The sequence below is a fragment of the Somniosus microcephalus genome, chromosome 11 (genome assembly GCF_052327205.1).
Source record: "Somniosus microcephalus isolate GS21.2 chromosome 11, FLI_Smic_1.0, whole genome shotgun sequence".
Taxonomy (NCBI): Eukaryota; Metazoa; Chordata; class Chondrichthyes; order Squaliformes; family Somniosidae; genus Somniosus; species Somniosus microcephalus.
Window position 1 is genome coordinate 144359160 of NC_140997.1, and position 15517 is coordinate 144374676.

At 44.3% G+C, this 15517-nt stretch overlaps 1 protein-coding gene across 1 annotated transcript; it reads left to right on the forward strand.

Annotated features, from left to right (window-relative positions):
- Positions 1-434: 434 nt before the first annotated feature.
- On the forward strand, positions 435-14376 carry cav3 (caveolin 3). The gene is made up of 2 exons (XM_086001345.1): positions 435-894; positions 13175-14376. The coding sequence occupies exons 1-2, from the start codon at positions 784-786 to the stop codon at positions 13514-13516; spliced, it is 453 nt and encodes a 150-aa protein (XP_085857471.1). The 5' UTR covers positions 435-783; the 3' UTR covers positions 13517-14376.
- The last annotated feature ends 1141 nt before the right edge of the window (positions 14377-15517 follow it).

Consider the following 15517-nt stretch of genomic DNA (forward strand, 5'->3'; position numbering starts at 1 on the left):
CACTAAAAATGACAATAAAAGTTGATTTGATTTGATTTGATTTGATTTGAAACTCTGAAACTGCACCAGTTGAGAAATTGTCACCCAATTACACCTAGCACCCAATACCCAACACCCAGTACCCATTACCTATTGCCCAATACCCAGCACCCAATACCCATTGCCAATACCCAATACCCATTGCCCAATACCCATTGCCGATTATCCACTACCCAATGCCCAGTACCCAATACCCAGCACCCAATATCCAATGTCCAGTACCCAATACCCAGCACCCAATATCCAATGCCCAGTACCCATTGCCCAGCAGCCAATATCCTAACATTCCCCATTCTGGGTTAAATTTCCTGAGGTAGTTTGCTGACTGTGTTCTCGCTCCTCTTTCCGCTCTGGACAGGCATCAGTAGAAGAATCCATGACTGGAGTTCTGTCTTTGGACTACAGTGTTATAATTAAAACAGCGGGAGGGAATGTCCTATCATGGTGTCAGTGGCGTGAGAGGAATGGGTGCCTCTCTGTAATATAGGCTCTGGCTGTAAGGAATGCCAGGGGCTGGTGTAACAGCAGGCTGCAGATCATTTTTCTCAGACCTCACAGTAGTTTGAGAGGAGCCTCTTGCCATGTCAGGCTGATCTCCAGGGTGTGGCTTGCACTGGGGGAGTTGAGAAATCCTGGGCACTACTTCAATCTACTTTCCCCCCCACCCCCACCCAGCCCACAAATACATTTTATTTCCGGCGGAACGGTCAATTCATTTGAGTCGTGGTAAACTTTTTGCAGGTCATGGCTGAGACTAAACCCAACAGCGCCGAGCAGAAATTCAAAGGCGGAATCACGAAAGAAATTGATCTGGTCAACCGGGACCCCAACCGCATCAACGAGGATGTGGTAAAGGTAGAAAAATTCCCCCTCTTTTGTAACGTGCATGCCGTGGGATCGTTTTATTCCCTTTAACACGAAAACGAGTGACTCTGTTTAGAGTTATCCGTAGAATGCTCACAGTCCAATAACCCATGTCCCTTATACTGTCCACATCTTTGACATTTAAGATTGCTGCACTAAATATTTAAAAAAAATCTCACACGCGTGCCTTGAAGTTTAGTTTCAATTAATATGCTAAAAACCCACAGTGTTACACTGCACAGTTGGTTGACTAGTCTGTTTTTCCTCCCCCTCTCCCATCAATTTTTTGGGAAGTGTTACCGCTTTAAGTGCGTCTCTGCTTTAAATATCCCGAGCCTGAGGTGTTGATAATCGCTCTATATTTAACCTGTTATGAACGTACAGACTCTGGGTTGAATTGCACTTACTGTAGTACGGTATGCGATTTGATATTGGCCGCAGTTGTAAAAAAAAAATCTCCATTGAATATCCTGCATGTACCAGTGGCCTCAAACTATTGACTGAATGAATGGGTACCCGAGAGGTATTTCGGAAAAGGAGCCTTAGGTTAAGATAACAAAGACTTGCATTTATTTATCGCCCCTTTCACCTCAGCAAGTCTTAAATAATTTTACAGCCAATTAAGTACTTTTTGAAGTGTAGTCACTTGTTGTAATGTAACAAATGCGGCAACCAATTTGTACACAGCAAGCTCCCACAAACAGCAATGTGATAATGATCAGATTGTCTGTTTTAGCGACTTTGGTTGAGGGATAAATATTAGCCCTGACACCAGGAAGAACTCCCCTGCTCTTCTTCAGAATAGTGCTGTGGGATCTTCTACGTCCACTTGAGACCTCAGTTTAAGATCTCACCCAAACAACAGCAACTGCCAACAGTGCAGCCCTCCCTCAGTACTGCACCGAAATGTCAGCCTAGATTTTGTGCTCAGGTCACTGGAGTGGGACTTGAACCCACAACCTTCTGACCCAGAGGTGAGAGTACTACCCACTGAGCCACAATAGCCTGGCTGCAGGGCCCCACTCCCATATATGCGTGTCGGCGTACAGAATACTGTATACGTAATAACTGCACAAGAAGAGGACTTGTGATTTCAAGCAGCTCACCAATGATGACAAGTTGGAGAAGGGTCGACAATGGGGCCAAAGTCTCAATTGAATTCCTGATTCAAGGAATTGAGCATCCTTGAGGATGAATTGCAGGATACAGTTAGTGGTTACTCAACAGACAATCGAGAATCCGAATACATAGATCATTGCTTCGTAAATTGTTTCCAAATACTGTTTGGAAATGATCATTTGTGTAGCTGATCTGAGCACTCAATCCAATAACCGTACAGTGATTAATCAATAAAGAGGCACAGACTGGTGAAACAGTACTCAGCATCCTTTCTTGTTTGGGCAAGCAGAGAAACATGAGTCCTGAGGGAGGGTCTCAAGGCCTGAAAGGTCGACTGACTTGACTTTAGTCTCTCCGAAGATGCTGCCTGACCTGCTGAGTATTTCCAGCTGCTTTTCTTTTTGGTTTGCAGTAAGGCACAATTGCCTTGTGCCATTTTGACGATTATATTGCATGCGGATGATTCGTTGATGTGATTTGTGTCACTGCATTGTTAAATCTTCCCTTTATTTGCTTGCAAACACTTCAAGAACTGTGTGGCTGATTTTAACCCTACCCGCCTGGTGTAGACTGGGAGGGCGGATGGTCACGAGCGAGGGAGTTACTTAACCCGCTCAGAACCCGACCCTTTCCCAATGTTGCCCATTTTAACCTGCTGGGTTCTGCAGGCGGATGAGTAGCCCGCCTAAAGCAGGTGGAGGTCTCATGAATTTATGCAAATTGGGGCCCTGTTACGTCAATGGGACCCCGATTGCATTTAAACTGTGGCCCGAGCGGGGAATCTGCTACAACTTTCCTGCCAGACTGTTGTTGGGTAAGAGTATGAAGGGTTACAGAACCAAGGTAGGTAAATGGAGTTAAGATACAGATCAGCCATGATCTAATTGAAATAGCTTGAGGGGCTGAATGGCCTGCTCCTGTTCCTATGTAGGCTGAAGCCGGTCTGCAGCTGGTCTGTGGACAGAAGAGGCCTTCTAAGGTAAGTGAAAAACTGAATTTGTGGGGCCAGGAGGAGCAGGATTGCATCCTCCGAGGCCCACAAGGAAAGCCATGGCCTCCCCTGCCCCGCACTCTCCCCAACTGCCCCGCGGCCCTCCCGAAACCCCCTTCTGGCGACACACTTTGTCACTGCAAGCTTTCCTCTTGTGCTGACCGGCGGTCTCCAGCCGCCCGAACCTTCCCTCCCGCCTGCTGGCCAGTTGCCACTTTCTGCCCATTTTAGGCAGGCATCAGACTGGTGGTGTGCAGATGAGGCCCGGAGTTAAAATACTTCAGGCCTCCAACTTAGACTGGTGAGTCTGTTTTGCACTCATTCCACCTCCCCCCCACCCCCTGCCCCTTCACCCCGCCTGCCCGAAACCCACACAATGAGAACCTCTGGGATTGTACTGTCTCTTTGCCCGAATGCTGCTCCAACCCTCAGCTGAAATGAAACACTTGACTAGCCTCAGTAATCAGAGTTGTAATGCAAGAGGTCACGGTATGTGGGCGTTGCTGGCATTTATTGCCCATCCCTAATTGCCCTGAGAAGATGGAGATACAACCAAGTGTCTTGTTAGGCCACTTCAAAGGGCAGTTTAGATTCAACCATACTGGTGTGGGACTGGAGTCACTTGTAGGCCAGACCGGGTAAGGACGGCAGGTTTCCTTCCCTTAAGGACATTAGTGAACCAGTTGAGTTTGTTATGGCAATACAACAGCTTCATGGTCACTTTTAGTAATACCAGCTTTTAATTTCCAAATGTTTTTTAAAAACTGAATTGAAATTCTCAAACTGTCACAGTGAGATTTGAATTCATGTTCTCTGGATTACTAGTCCAAGACTTCACATCAGTTACTAGTCCCATAACATAACCACTCCACCACCATACCCGAGTGACTTCTAATGTCAGGAAGGACAAAAATACACTAAGGCCACAGTCTTTAAACCACTGGCAGTATCATCTTTCACGTCTAGCGGGGCATTCTGCACGACATTTATCAGGTGGGGAGGGGGTGCGGGGGCGGGCGGGTGAGGCAAATCGATGCCACAGAGCGAGTGCATGGCAGGTGGCAGAGCTCAGAGTCAGCCAAATGTTCAGGATTTTCTCTTGCTCTGATGGAATGTTTCACTCACACACACACACACACAGTGCTGTGCCCAACGGCATAGCAGAACGCTGAGGGAACCCGTCCAGCCCGAGTGGGCGGGATCGACTGATTGGCTGAGCTGCAACTTGACCCCCCCATGAATCTTCTGTTTTTGGAGCGGAGGCTCAGCACTTTCACTGATGTTTGGGGAGCCTAGCAACAAGCAACACTTGGAGTAACTGGCTTTATGCTCACGACGTGGTAGAACCCAGACTACAGCGGTTCAAGAAGGCGGCTCGCCACCACCTTCTCAAGGGCAATTAGGGATGGGCAATAAATGCTGGCCTTGCCAGCGACACCCACATTTCAGGAACGAATAAAAAAACATTTTAAAGTCAGGATTTGAATTCAGTTAAGGAAAAAACTCTGGAAATAAAAAGCTGGTATCCGTATAAGTGACCACGAAGCTGTTGGATTGTCATAAAAACCTAACTGATTTCCCCATGTCCTTTAGGGAAGGAAATCTGCTGTCCTTAATTCATGTAAGAGGGAGCTAATGCTCGAATTGTACAGCACCAAACAGTGCAATAGTGGGAGCATTCTGAGATCAGTGCACGTCAACAGCCATCAGCTTGCACAGCTGGAATCAATCCTCTGCACCTGTATTTAATGCATGTGCGGTATTTTGTTCACCCATCCTTGGTAAAACATATCACCTTCTAAAGGATCGGACACGGATTTTGTTTTTAACTTGGCTTGTAAGTTTTAAATAAAAATTGACTCAGGGCCATCTGCGGTTATACCATAGCAAACGGGTAAGACTAACCTGCCCACGGGCATTGCTCTCGGGAGCTCATTACTGATGCCAAGATGCTGACTCCTTAGATCCATAGTGTGGGACTGCACTAGTGTGGCACGAAGGGTTAAATCCCAGCAACACCAAAAAAAGCAGTATAACTCGCCAATGCTTCTTTGACAGCACCTCCCAAACCCACGACTTCCACCAGCTAGAAGCATGAGAACACCACCACCTCTAAGTTCCCCATCCAAGTCACATACCATCCCGACTTGGAAATATATCACTGTTCCTTCATCTGGGTCAAAATCCTGGAACTCTCTCCCTAACAGCACTGTGGGAGTACGTTCACCACACGGACTGCAGCAGTTCAAGAAGGCAGCTCACCACCACCTTCTCAAGGGCAGCTAGGGATGGGCAATAAATGCCTGCCTTGCTAGTGATGCCAACATCTCCAGAATTAATAAAAATAAAACTGGGCGTAAAGAGTACGATCTTGCTAATGTAAAATTAACCAGTTATACTGAGCATTTGGGGACTTTCACCTTAACCCTAACCATTCAGTTCACAATTGCAAATAATAAGTCATAGAATATTGAATACCTGAACGTTGATTCTTAATTGGCCATCTGGTAAATTTTGAGGGCAACTATCTATTTTTCCATATTTTCTCCTCTTTCTTGGGTCAAGCCATGTGATGTGGTGCACTGCACTTGACCCCCAAGACCCTGCAAACTGGATAATTTGGGGTGGGGGGGTCGGTATTAGAATGGACTAGTGTGACTTCAACTCCATCTCTCTCCCCCTTTCTCCACTGGCAACCTTCTTGCTGAGATGGGGAACAGGAGTGGAAGAGGAGTCACAGATATGAGCTGGCATTTTACCATTCTGTTAGGGTTCCTGCGCATTGCACCAACATTATGCTTAATTAGTCTTTTTAAAACTGTTCTTGTCAAGTCAGTAATAGGAAAGAATGTCCTTGAATTGGAATGTTGGAGGGGAAGAATAGGGGGCAAAGTATGAAGCATTGTGTCCAGTTTTGGACACTACCTACAAAACGATAGAGGCACATGAAAGGGTCTTTAGAAAAGCTAGCGAGGTTTGTACCAGGACCCAAATCAGTGAGACATGAAGACAGGTTCATTGAAAGAGAAGGTGAGCAAGGGACATGACCCACAGTTTAAGAATTCCAGAGGGTCACACTGGGGATTAATATGAAGCTATTCTTAGAAAACTAGGGCCTGCTGGACCCTCAACCTAAATGTAATTTCAGAAGCAAGTACTTCACACTTTGAGTTGATAGCATTGGCTCAGTGGTTGCACTCTCACCTCTAAGTCAGAAGGTTGTGGGATCAAATCCCACTCCAAGGAACTAGAGCACATAATCTAGAACTGACACTCCAGTGCAGTACTGAGGGAGTGCTCTACTGTCGGAGGTGCTGTCCTTTGGATGCAATGTTAATCCAAGGCCTTGTCTGCCCTCTCAGATGGACGTAAAAGATCCCGTAGCACTATTTGAAGAAGAGCAGCGGATTTCCACTGGTCCTGGCCAATATTTATCCCCCAACTAACATCACTAAAACCGCTTAATTGTTCATTTATCTCATTGCTGTTTGTGGCACTTTGCTGTGTTTCCCTACATTACAACAGTGACTACACTTCAAAAAGTACTTAATTGGCTGTAAAGCGCTTTGGGACGTGCTGAGGTCATGAAAGGCGCTTTAGAAATGCAAATCTTACTTCCTTTTGAAGTAGACCACAGACTTGGATACACTTTCAGAAAATAAAATGGAGAGATCTCTGATGTAACAGAGTGTAGATAAATGCAAGAATGTGGAGTGTGGAGTGAGAAATGGCCACGAGGCCCATCAGACAATCTACAGTTTTCCCAATCACGGACTTTATTGCAACCAATCTTCTGAGCAAGGAGACCCCAGTCAGAGTTACTGCAGCAAGATGTTGCTTTGTGAAATATCTCCCTGATCCTCAAAAGTAATTGAGCCAAGGTCCAGCATTAATAATCCGACCTTACAACTCACATTTACAACCTGCACTTAACAGCTCACATTTCAGTCAATGTGGAGAAGGCAGCAATTTAAGGAAAGGTGCAGTGAGGAGCTCAGCCTGAAATGGTTATCATCTCCATTTCATCAAACTGTTAGTAATAATCTGTCAGCCTGCCAACAACAATGACAATTTGCATTTATGTAGCACGTTCAATCTATTAAAACATCCCAAGGCGCTTCACAGGAGCGATTATCAAACAAAATTTGACACTGAGCCACATAAGGAGATATTAGGACAGGAAAGGTAAGCTTCAAGGAGCATCTTAAAGGAGGACAGGGAGAGGTAGAGAGGCAGAGAGGTTTAAGGAGGAAATTCCAGAGCTTAAAGCCAAGGCAGCCAAAGGCAAGGCCAATGAAGCATTGCTTAAAATCGAAGATGCACAAGAGCCCAGAATTGGAGGAGCGCAGAGATCTGAAAGGGTTGTAAGGCTGGAGGAGTTTACAGAAGTAGGGAGGGGTGAGGCCAAGAAGGGATTTGAAAACAAGTATTTTAAAATCAAGGCATTGCCAGACCGGGAGCCAATGTAGGTCAGCAAGCACAGGGGTGATGGGTGAATGGGACTTGGTGTGAGTTAGAACATCAATTTGGTTGAAACCTGATTTGCCAAGAAGCATCTTTGGGTCACGGTTGTTATGAATTGCAGGTAAAAATAGCGGAATTAATAAATCCATTACACTAAGGTTCAATGAATCATCCATTCAGCAGTTCAGTCTAAACCAGTCCAGGAAAGAGAGTGCGGATATATCAGTGGAGGAGTGACATGGTAAACAGAATTTCGCTCTTTAACAAAAAGTTTCTACTACATTTCTCGCTGTGAAACATCCATCCAAAATCTGCCACAATATTCCACAACACTGAGTTATGACATATTTTAGATTCACTACCTTTCTGACATATTTCATGTCAGAAATTCTGTGAATTTCTTGAGCGTGTTCAGGATAGTTTTCTACAACAATATATCCTGGAACCAACAAGGGGGCAGGCCATATTAGATTTAGTAATGAGCCAGATTTAGTTGACAGCTGAATGGTGTGAATTTATCTAATAACGATCATAATATGATCGAGTTCAATGTAATGTTTGAAAGGGAGAAATGCAAAACAGCTACTAAGATTCTAGATTTAGGTTAGGCCGACTTCAATGCGATGAGACAGACTGTCCACAGTAAACTGGCAAATCTGTTAATGGGTAAATCGACAGAAGATCAGTGGGAGGTGTTCAAAAAAGTATTAAATTTGAGACAGAATCAGTTTATACCCCTAAGGGACAAAAGCTCTACTTGCCAAAGAAAGCAGCCATGGACGCCTAAAGAGGTAAGGGACAACATAAAACTAAAAGATAAAGCATGCAAAAATGTAAAAACTAGCACAGATCCTGGCAACTGAGAGAAGAACAAAGAACAACAGAAGTTGGCAAAACAGATAGTAAGAGCTACAAAAAGGGAGTATGAAAAGAATCTTGAAAGGGATATTAAAATCAAGACAAAATATTTTTACAATTATATTAGGAAAAAGAGGGTGGTCAGGAGCAATGTGGGTCCTTTGAAAACCAACACTGATGCAATTGTAAATGAAAATAAGGAAATGGCGGACATGTTGAATAATTACTTTGCATCAGTATTAACAGTAGAGGAAGAGGATAGCATGTCCGACATCCCAAGGAAACTAATATTGAATCAAGGACAGGGGACTCACCAAAATTAATGTAAGCAAAATAACAGTAATGAAGAAAATAATGGCACTAAAGAGTGACAAATCCCTAGGACCAGATGGTTTCCATCTCCGGATTGTTAAAGGAAGTAGGTGAGAACATTGCAGATGCCCTAACTATAATCACAGAAATCACAGAAACCTCACAGTACAGATAGAGGCCATTTCGGCCCATCGAGCCTGCACCGACACATATCCCTCCCAATCCCCGTAACCCCTACACCAACACATATCCCACCCTATCCCCGTAACCCCACGTATTTAATCCCCCTAACACTAAGGGTCAATTTTTGTCATAGCCAATCAACCTAACCTGCACATCTTTGGACTGTGGGAGGAAACCGGAGCACCCGGAGAAAACCCACGCAAACACGGGGAGAATGTGCAAACTCCACACAGACAGTCACCCGAGGCCGGATTCGAACCCGGGTCCCTGGCGCTGTGAGGCAACAGTGCTAACCACTATGCCACCGTGCTGCCCATAATCTTTCAAAGTTCTCTCGATTCGGGAACCATTCCTTTAGATTGGAAAATTGCACATGTCATTCCGCTATTTAAGAAAGGTGAAAGAGGGAAACCAGGGAATTACAGACCAGTTAGCCTAACATCTGTTGTCAGGAAACTACAGTCTATAATTAAGAATAGAGTACCAGAACAAGTTGAAAATTTTCAACTGATCAGAGAGAGCCAGCTTGGATTTGTGAAAGGTAGGTCATGCCTGACAAACCTGATTGCATTTTTTGGAGAAGTGACTAAAGTAATGGACAGGGGAATGTCTATGGATGTTATTTATATGAACTTCCAGAAGGCATTTGATAAAGTCCCTCGTAAGAGACTGTTATCTAAAGTTGAAGCTCATGGAATTGCAGGTGAATTATATATATGGTTAGGAAATTGTCTGAGCGGCAGGTGACAGAGAGTAAGGACAATGGGCAGGTACTCTAATTGGCAGGTTGTGACTAGTGGTGTCCCACAAGGATCTGTGTTGGGGCCTCAACTAGTCACCGTATTTATTAATGATTTAGATGATGGAATAGAAAGTCACATACCCAAGTTTGCTGATGACACAAAGATAGGTGGCATTGTAAGCAGTGCAGATGGAAGCATAAAATTACAAAGAGGTATTAAAAGATTAAGTGAATGGGCAAAACTGTGGCAAATGGATTTCAATGTAAGCAAATATGAGGTCATCCACTTAGGACCTAAAAAGGATAGAACAGAATACTTTCTAAATGGTGAAATGCTAGAAACAGTGGAGGTCCAAAGAGGCTTAGGGGTTCATGTGTATAAATCATTAAAGTGTCATGGACAGGTACAGAAAATAATTTAAAAGGCTAATAAGAACATAAGAAATAGGAGAAGGAGTAGGCCATTTGGCCCCTCGAGCCTGCTTCGCCATTCAATAAGATCATGGCTGATCTTCTACCTCAACTCCACTTTCCTGCACTATCCCTGCACTAATGAAATATCTAGAGGCCTAGAATACAAGGGGGTAGAAGTCATGCTGCAGCTATACAAAGCCCTGGTTAGACCACACCTGGAGTACTGTTTTCAGTTCTGGGCACCACACTTTAGAAAGGATATATTGGCCTTGGAGGGAGTGCAGCGTAGAATTACCAGAATGTACATGGACTTCAAGGGTTAATTTATGAGGAGAGATTACACAAACTAGGTTTGTATTCCTTGGAATTTAGAAGATTAAGGGGTGATTTGATTGAAGTTTTCAAGATATTAAGGGGAACTGATAGGATAAATAGAAAGAAACTATTTCCACTGGTTGGGGTGCTAGGACTAGGGGGCATAGTCTAAAAATTAGAGCCAGACCTTTCAGGAGTGACGTTAGGGAACACTTCTACACAAGTGTGGTAGAAGTTTGGAACTCTCTTCCGCAAACAGCAATTGATGCTAGATCAATTGTTAATTTTAAATCTGAGATTGATAGATTTTTGTTAACCAAAGGTATTAATGGTTATGGGCCAAAGGCAGGCATATGGAGTTAGGTCACAGATCAGCCATGATCTCATTGAATGGCGGAAGAGGCTCGAGGGGCTGAATGGCCTAGCCCTGTTCCTATGTTCCTAGATGTTTGTATAAATTGTAAAACCAATTCATACAACTGCAGCTGATCTCACGTAAATGAAAATGATCCCAGTGGATGATCCTGCATACCACTATGGTTTTAAATTCATCACACGGTGCAATAACATCCTGGATTTTCTACTCCCTTGCCAAACCTGCTACATTCAGACACTTTCTACACATTTACAGGTGCTGCATGGAACTGAAATGGTTCTTCACGTTGAGAATCTGATGGAAATTTGACATATTCTGATTGCTTTGCCTTTGTACAGAGTCACGAAAGAAAGAACTTGCATTTATACAGCGTCTTCCATGACCTCAGGATGTCCCAAAGCGCTTTCCAGTCAATGAAGTGCTTTTGAAGTGTAGTCACTGTTGTAATGTAGGAAATGCGGCAGCCAATTTGCAAACAGCAAGCTTCCACAAACAGCAATTAATTAAATGATCAGATAACCTGCTTGTTGACTGAGGGATAAATATTGGTCAGGTCACTGGGAGAACTCCTCTGCTCCTTTTTGCAAATTGCCTTGGGATTTTTTGCCTCCACCTGAGAGGGCCTCGGTTTAACGTCTCATCCAAAAGATGCACCTCCAACAGTGCAGCACTCCCTCAGTACTGCATTGGAGTATCAGCTTAGATTATAGGCTCAAGCCTCTGGAGTGGGACTTGAGCCCACAACCTTCTGACTCAGAGGCAAAAGTGCTACCAACTGAGCCCCGGCTGACATTTGTGAAGCTAACACTTAACGGCTGCTCTCTAATGGGCCTAATCAATGCTAATGAATTTAATACTGTCTGCCCATGAAAAGGATATTCAAGAATGCAGACTTTCATCTGCAAGAGAGATGAGGGCCAACTTGTATGTCAAACTGGAGGTTATGCCTTCTATGCTTGTGTCAATCTGCATTAAATGGAAAGAATTTTATTCTAAATTTTTCCCATTCCCACTTGTAGCTTCCTCATTGCTTCACCAGTTTGGAGTTTGGGGGTGCAGTAGTGTAGTGGTTATGTTACTTCACTAGTCATCCAGCAGCTTGGGCTAATAATCCAGAGAATATAAGTTCACATCCCACCGTGGCAATTTGAGAATCTGAATTCTATTTTTAAAAATCTGGAAAAAAAAACTAGTTTCAGTAACAGTGACCATGAAGCTATGGTAAAAAGGCAAATGACCTTTAGGGAAGGAAATCTGCCACCCTTACCTCGTCTGACCTAAATTTGTGACTCCAGTCGCACACCAATGTGGTTGACTGTTAACTGCCCTGAAGAGGCCTAGCAAGCCACTCAGTTGGCGAAGGCTCACCACCACCTTCTCTGGGCAACTAGGGATGCCAGCCTGCCAGTGACACCCACATCCCGAGAATGAGTAATAAGTCTTCAACACTGGTGGTGCCAGTGGATTACCACAGTGCGCTCTCACCTCCTGGAACCTGGGTTTGAATTCATCCAGACTGATAACTGAAGGGCTCTCTTCCTGCTTTCTCAGGACAGCACAGCACTGACTGTAATTTAACGACTTACTGCAAATTGCAGTTAAATTGGCAGTCTCAATCAGGCCATAAAAAAGACTGGTGTGGAAATTGGGTGCGTTCAAGATTTAGGTACAGTGGAAAGAGATTTGTTCTGCATCTATCCCTGATTTGGAAGAGTTTGATACACTTTTTTTTAACAAAAAGCAGTAGAATGCTTGTTTTTCTCTCTAATTAGTGATCTGCTAATAAATCACATTCTGAGAAGTCATGTGTCCCACAATTTAGGAATATAGGAACAGGGGTGGGCCATTCAGCCACTTGAGCCTGTTCCGCCATTCAATTAGATCATGGCTGATCTGTACCTCAACCACATTTACCCGCCTTGGTTCCGTAACTCTTAATACCCTTGCCTAACAAACATCTATCGATCTCAGCCTTGAAAGCTCCAATTGTCCCCCAGCATCCACAGCCTTTTGGGGGAGACAGTTCCAGATTTCTACTATCCTTTGTGTGAAAAATTGCTTCCTGATTTCACTCCTGAATGGCCTGGCACTAATTTTAAGATTATGTCCCCTTGTTCTGGATTCCCCCACCAGAGGAAATAGTTTTTCTATATCCACCCTATTGAATCCATTTAACATTTTAAACGCTTTAAAATTTGAAACACTATTTAATTGCCAGGTCATTAGTACCAGGCAATCTCCTATTTCTCAGGGAAGTTTCCACCCCTAACTAGTGACAAAAATAGGAAAACTGTTCCAATTCCCTCAACTAACATCCCATATCTTAATTGTCACAAAAACTCATCAAAGTACTTAAAAAGCAAACAACCCAATCCTGTGTGTTGTCTGTCCAATTACGTGTCACAAATTTTCAACCGTTTTTAGAGCAAAGGATGAAGGGAGGCTCAGTGTTTGAGAGGTGGTGAGTCTGAAAGTGTGATTTTGGTTGTGTCTATAGGTAGACTTTGAAGATGTGATCGCGGAGCCCGAGGGGACATACAGCCTGGACGGTGTGTGGAAAGCCAGCTTCACGACCTTCACTGTGTCCAAGTACTGGTGCTACCGAATACTATCTGCCATCTTCGGCATCCCCCTGTCCCTGCTCTGGGGGTTCTACTTTGCCTGCCTCTCCTTCTGCCACATCTGGGCTATAGTGCCCTGCATCAAGAGCTACCTGATCGAGATCCAGTGCGTCAGCAGGATCTACTCCCTCTGCATTCACACCTTCTGCGACCCCTTCTATGAAGCCCTGGGAAAAATATTCAGCAACATTCGCGTCACTTTACACAAGGAAGTTTAGTTTCTCATTACCTCTTCTATCAACAAATGTACCCCTACAGAAGGCCTGTCTGCTAAATTGCCAGATTTCATTCAGAACTTTTGCTCATAAAATTGTAATTCACTTCTACTGTAGATATGGTTGTAGCTTTATCTCACTATTGTTCTCTACTTTTGATCGTTGTGAAGTTCTAATAACCTCTAAGAATTCATAGACAATCATTACTGTTCAATCCAGATCTATCTGAGTCATTCTTGTCCTGTGTGTCTATTTACAGCAAAGATTAGCCCATTACCATTGTGAGGGTGTTTAAGTATCTATCCCCCAGGCTCTTTACCAGTGCCCTCCAAGTGTGTTTCCATCCCCCTCCCAGCCCACTGTCTCAGGTTGAACCGGACTGTCTGCAACCTTGCTGTCCTATTCGACCCCGAGGTGAGCTTCTGACCCTTTATCCTCTCTGTCACACAGACTGCCTACTTCCACCTTCGTAATGTTGCCCGTCTCCTCCCCTGCCTCAGCCCATCTGCTGCTGAAACCCTCATCTGTGCATCTGTCACCTCCAGACTCCATTACTCCAAGCTCTCCATTCACCTGACTCTGGCCTCTTGTGCATTTCCTCCTTCGTTCACCCCATCATTGGCGGCCGTGCCTTCAGCCACCTAGGCTCCAAGCTCTGGAATTCCTTCCCTAAATCCCTCTGACTCTCCATCTCCCTCTCCTCCTTAAAAATACACCTATTTGACCGAACTTTTGGCCACCCCTCCTAATATCTCCTTCTTTAGCTCAGCGTTTATTATTGTCTAACTACGTCACTATGAAGTGCCTTGGGACATTTGTTCTACCTTTGGAGCGCTATTTAAATAAATGGAAGTTGTTGTTAATTGGAATTTGTTTTGGTCAGCTAGGAGTCTGACACTTGTGGAAACCCTTCAACATGTTGGAGAGTCTCCAAACCTAATTACTGAGAAATCAACACCGATAGACTTTCTGTTTCCACAATATGGAGTGCACACTCTCTCCCTAAAGGGACACATCCCACCTTATTAGTGATGTGAAACTGACCTGTGCTCACTGTGTATCCTGCTTGCTGTAGTACTGAGCCATAGAGACCAACAGATCCTAATGATACCGGGGCTAATAGGGTTAAATTATGAGGACAGGTTGCATAGACTAGGCTTGTATTCACTTGAGTTTAGATGATTAAGGGGTGACCTGATTGAGGTGTTTGAGATGATTCAAGGAGTTGATAGGGTAGATAGAGAGAAACTATTTCCTCTAGTCGGGGAGTCCAGAACAAGGGGGCAGGACCTTAAAATTAGTGATAGGCCATTCAGGGGTGATATCAGGAAGCACTTTTTCACACAAAGGGTGGTGGGAATCTGGAACTCTCTTCCCAATAAAGCTGTTGAGACTTGGTCAATTGAAATTTTCAAAACTCTATTGATAGATTTTTGTTAGGCAAGGGTATTAAGGGATATGGAACCAAGGCAGGTAAATGGAGTTAAGATACAGATCAGCTATGATCTAATTGAATGATGGAACAGGCTTGAAGGGTGAATGGCCTGTTCCAGTTCCTATGTTCCTGCTCTGTGGGGGATTAGCTGACCTTAGCTATGGCAGCAGTTAGAGTAACACGTATGGTCTCAGTGCACGGGGGGGGGGAATAAATCAGCAGGGCCTCTGCTCCTGACCACTGTCCAGTGGCCTAGCTGCAAAAAGTGCATGTTTGGACGTCAGGTGAGGACAAAACCGGGCTTGGCTGCGTTGCTCTTCATAACTGAATAGCCTGCTGATGCTCATCAACTGGGCTCAACACATTTGGGCGAGATACTAGAGGGCAGCTGGCACTTTTAGAACCATGTGGTACCTAAGACAGAAAACGAAGGAACAATTTTGGGGTCACCTGCAACTAGGTACAGTGTCCGACTGAGATCGACAAATTTTTGTTAGGTATGGGTATCGAGGGATATGGATCAAAGGCGGGTAAATGGAGTTAAGGTACATATTAGCCATGGTATAATT

Coding starts and splice junctions, on each gene's coding strand:
- cav3 (XM_086001345.1), top strand. CDS start 784: ATGGCTGAGACTAAACCCAACAGCGCCGAGCAGAAATTCAAAGGCGGA. Junction 895..13,174: donor TCAACGAGGATGTGGTAAAG/GTAGAAAAATTC, acceptor TTGTGTCTATAG/GTAGACTTTGAAGATGTGAT.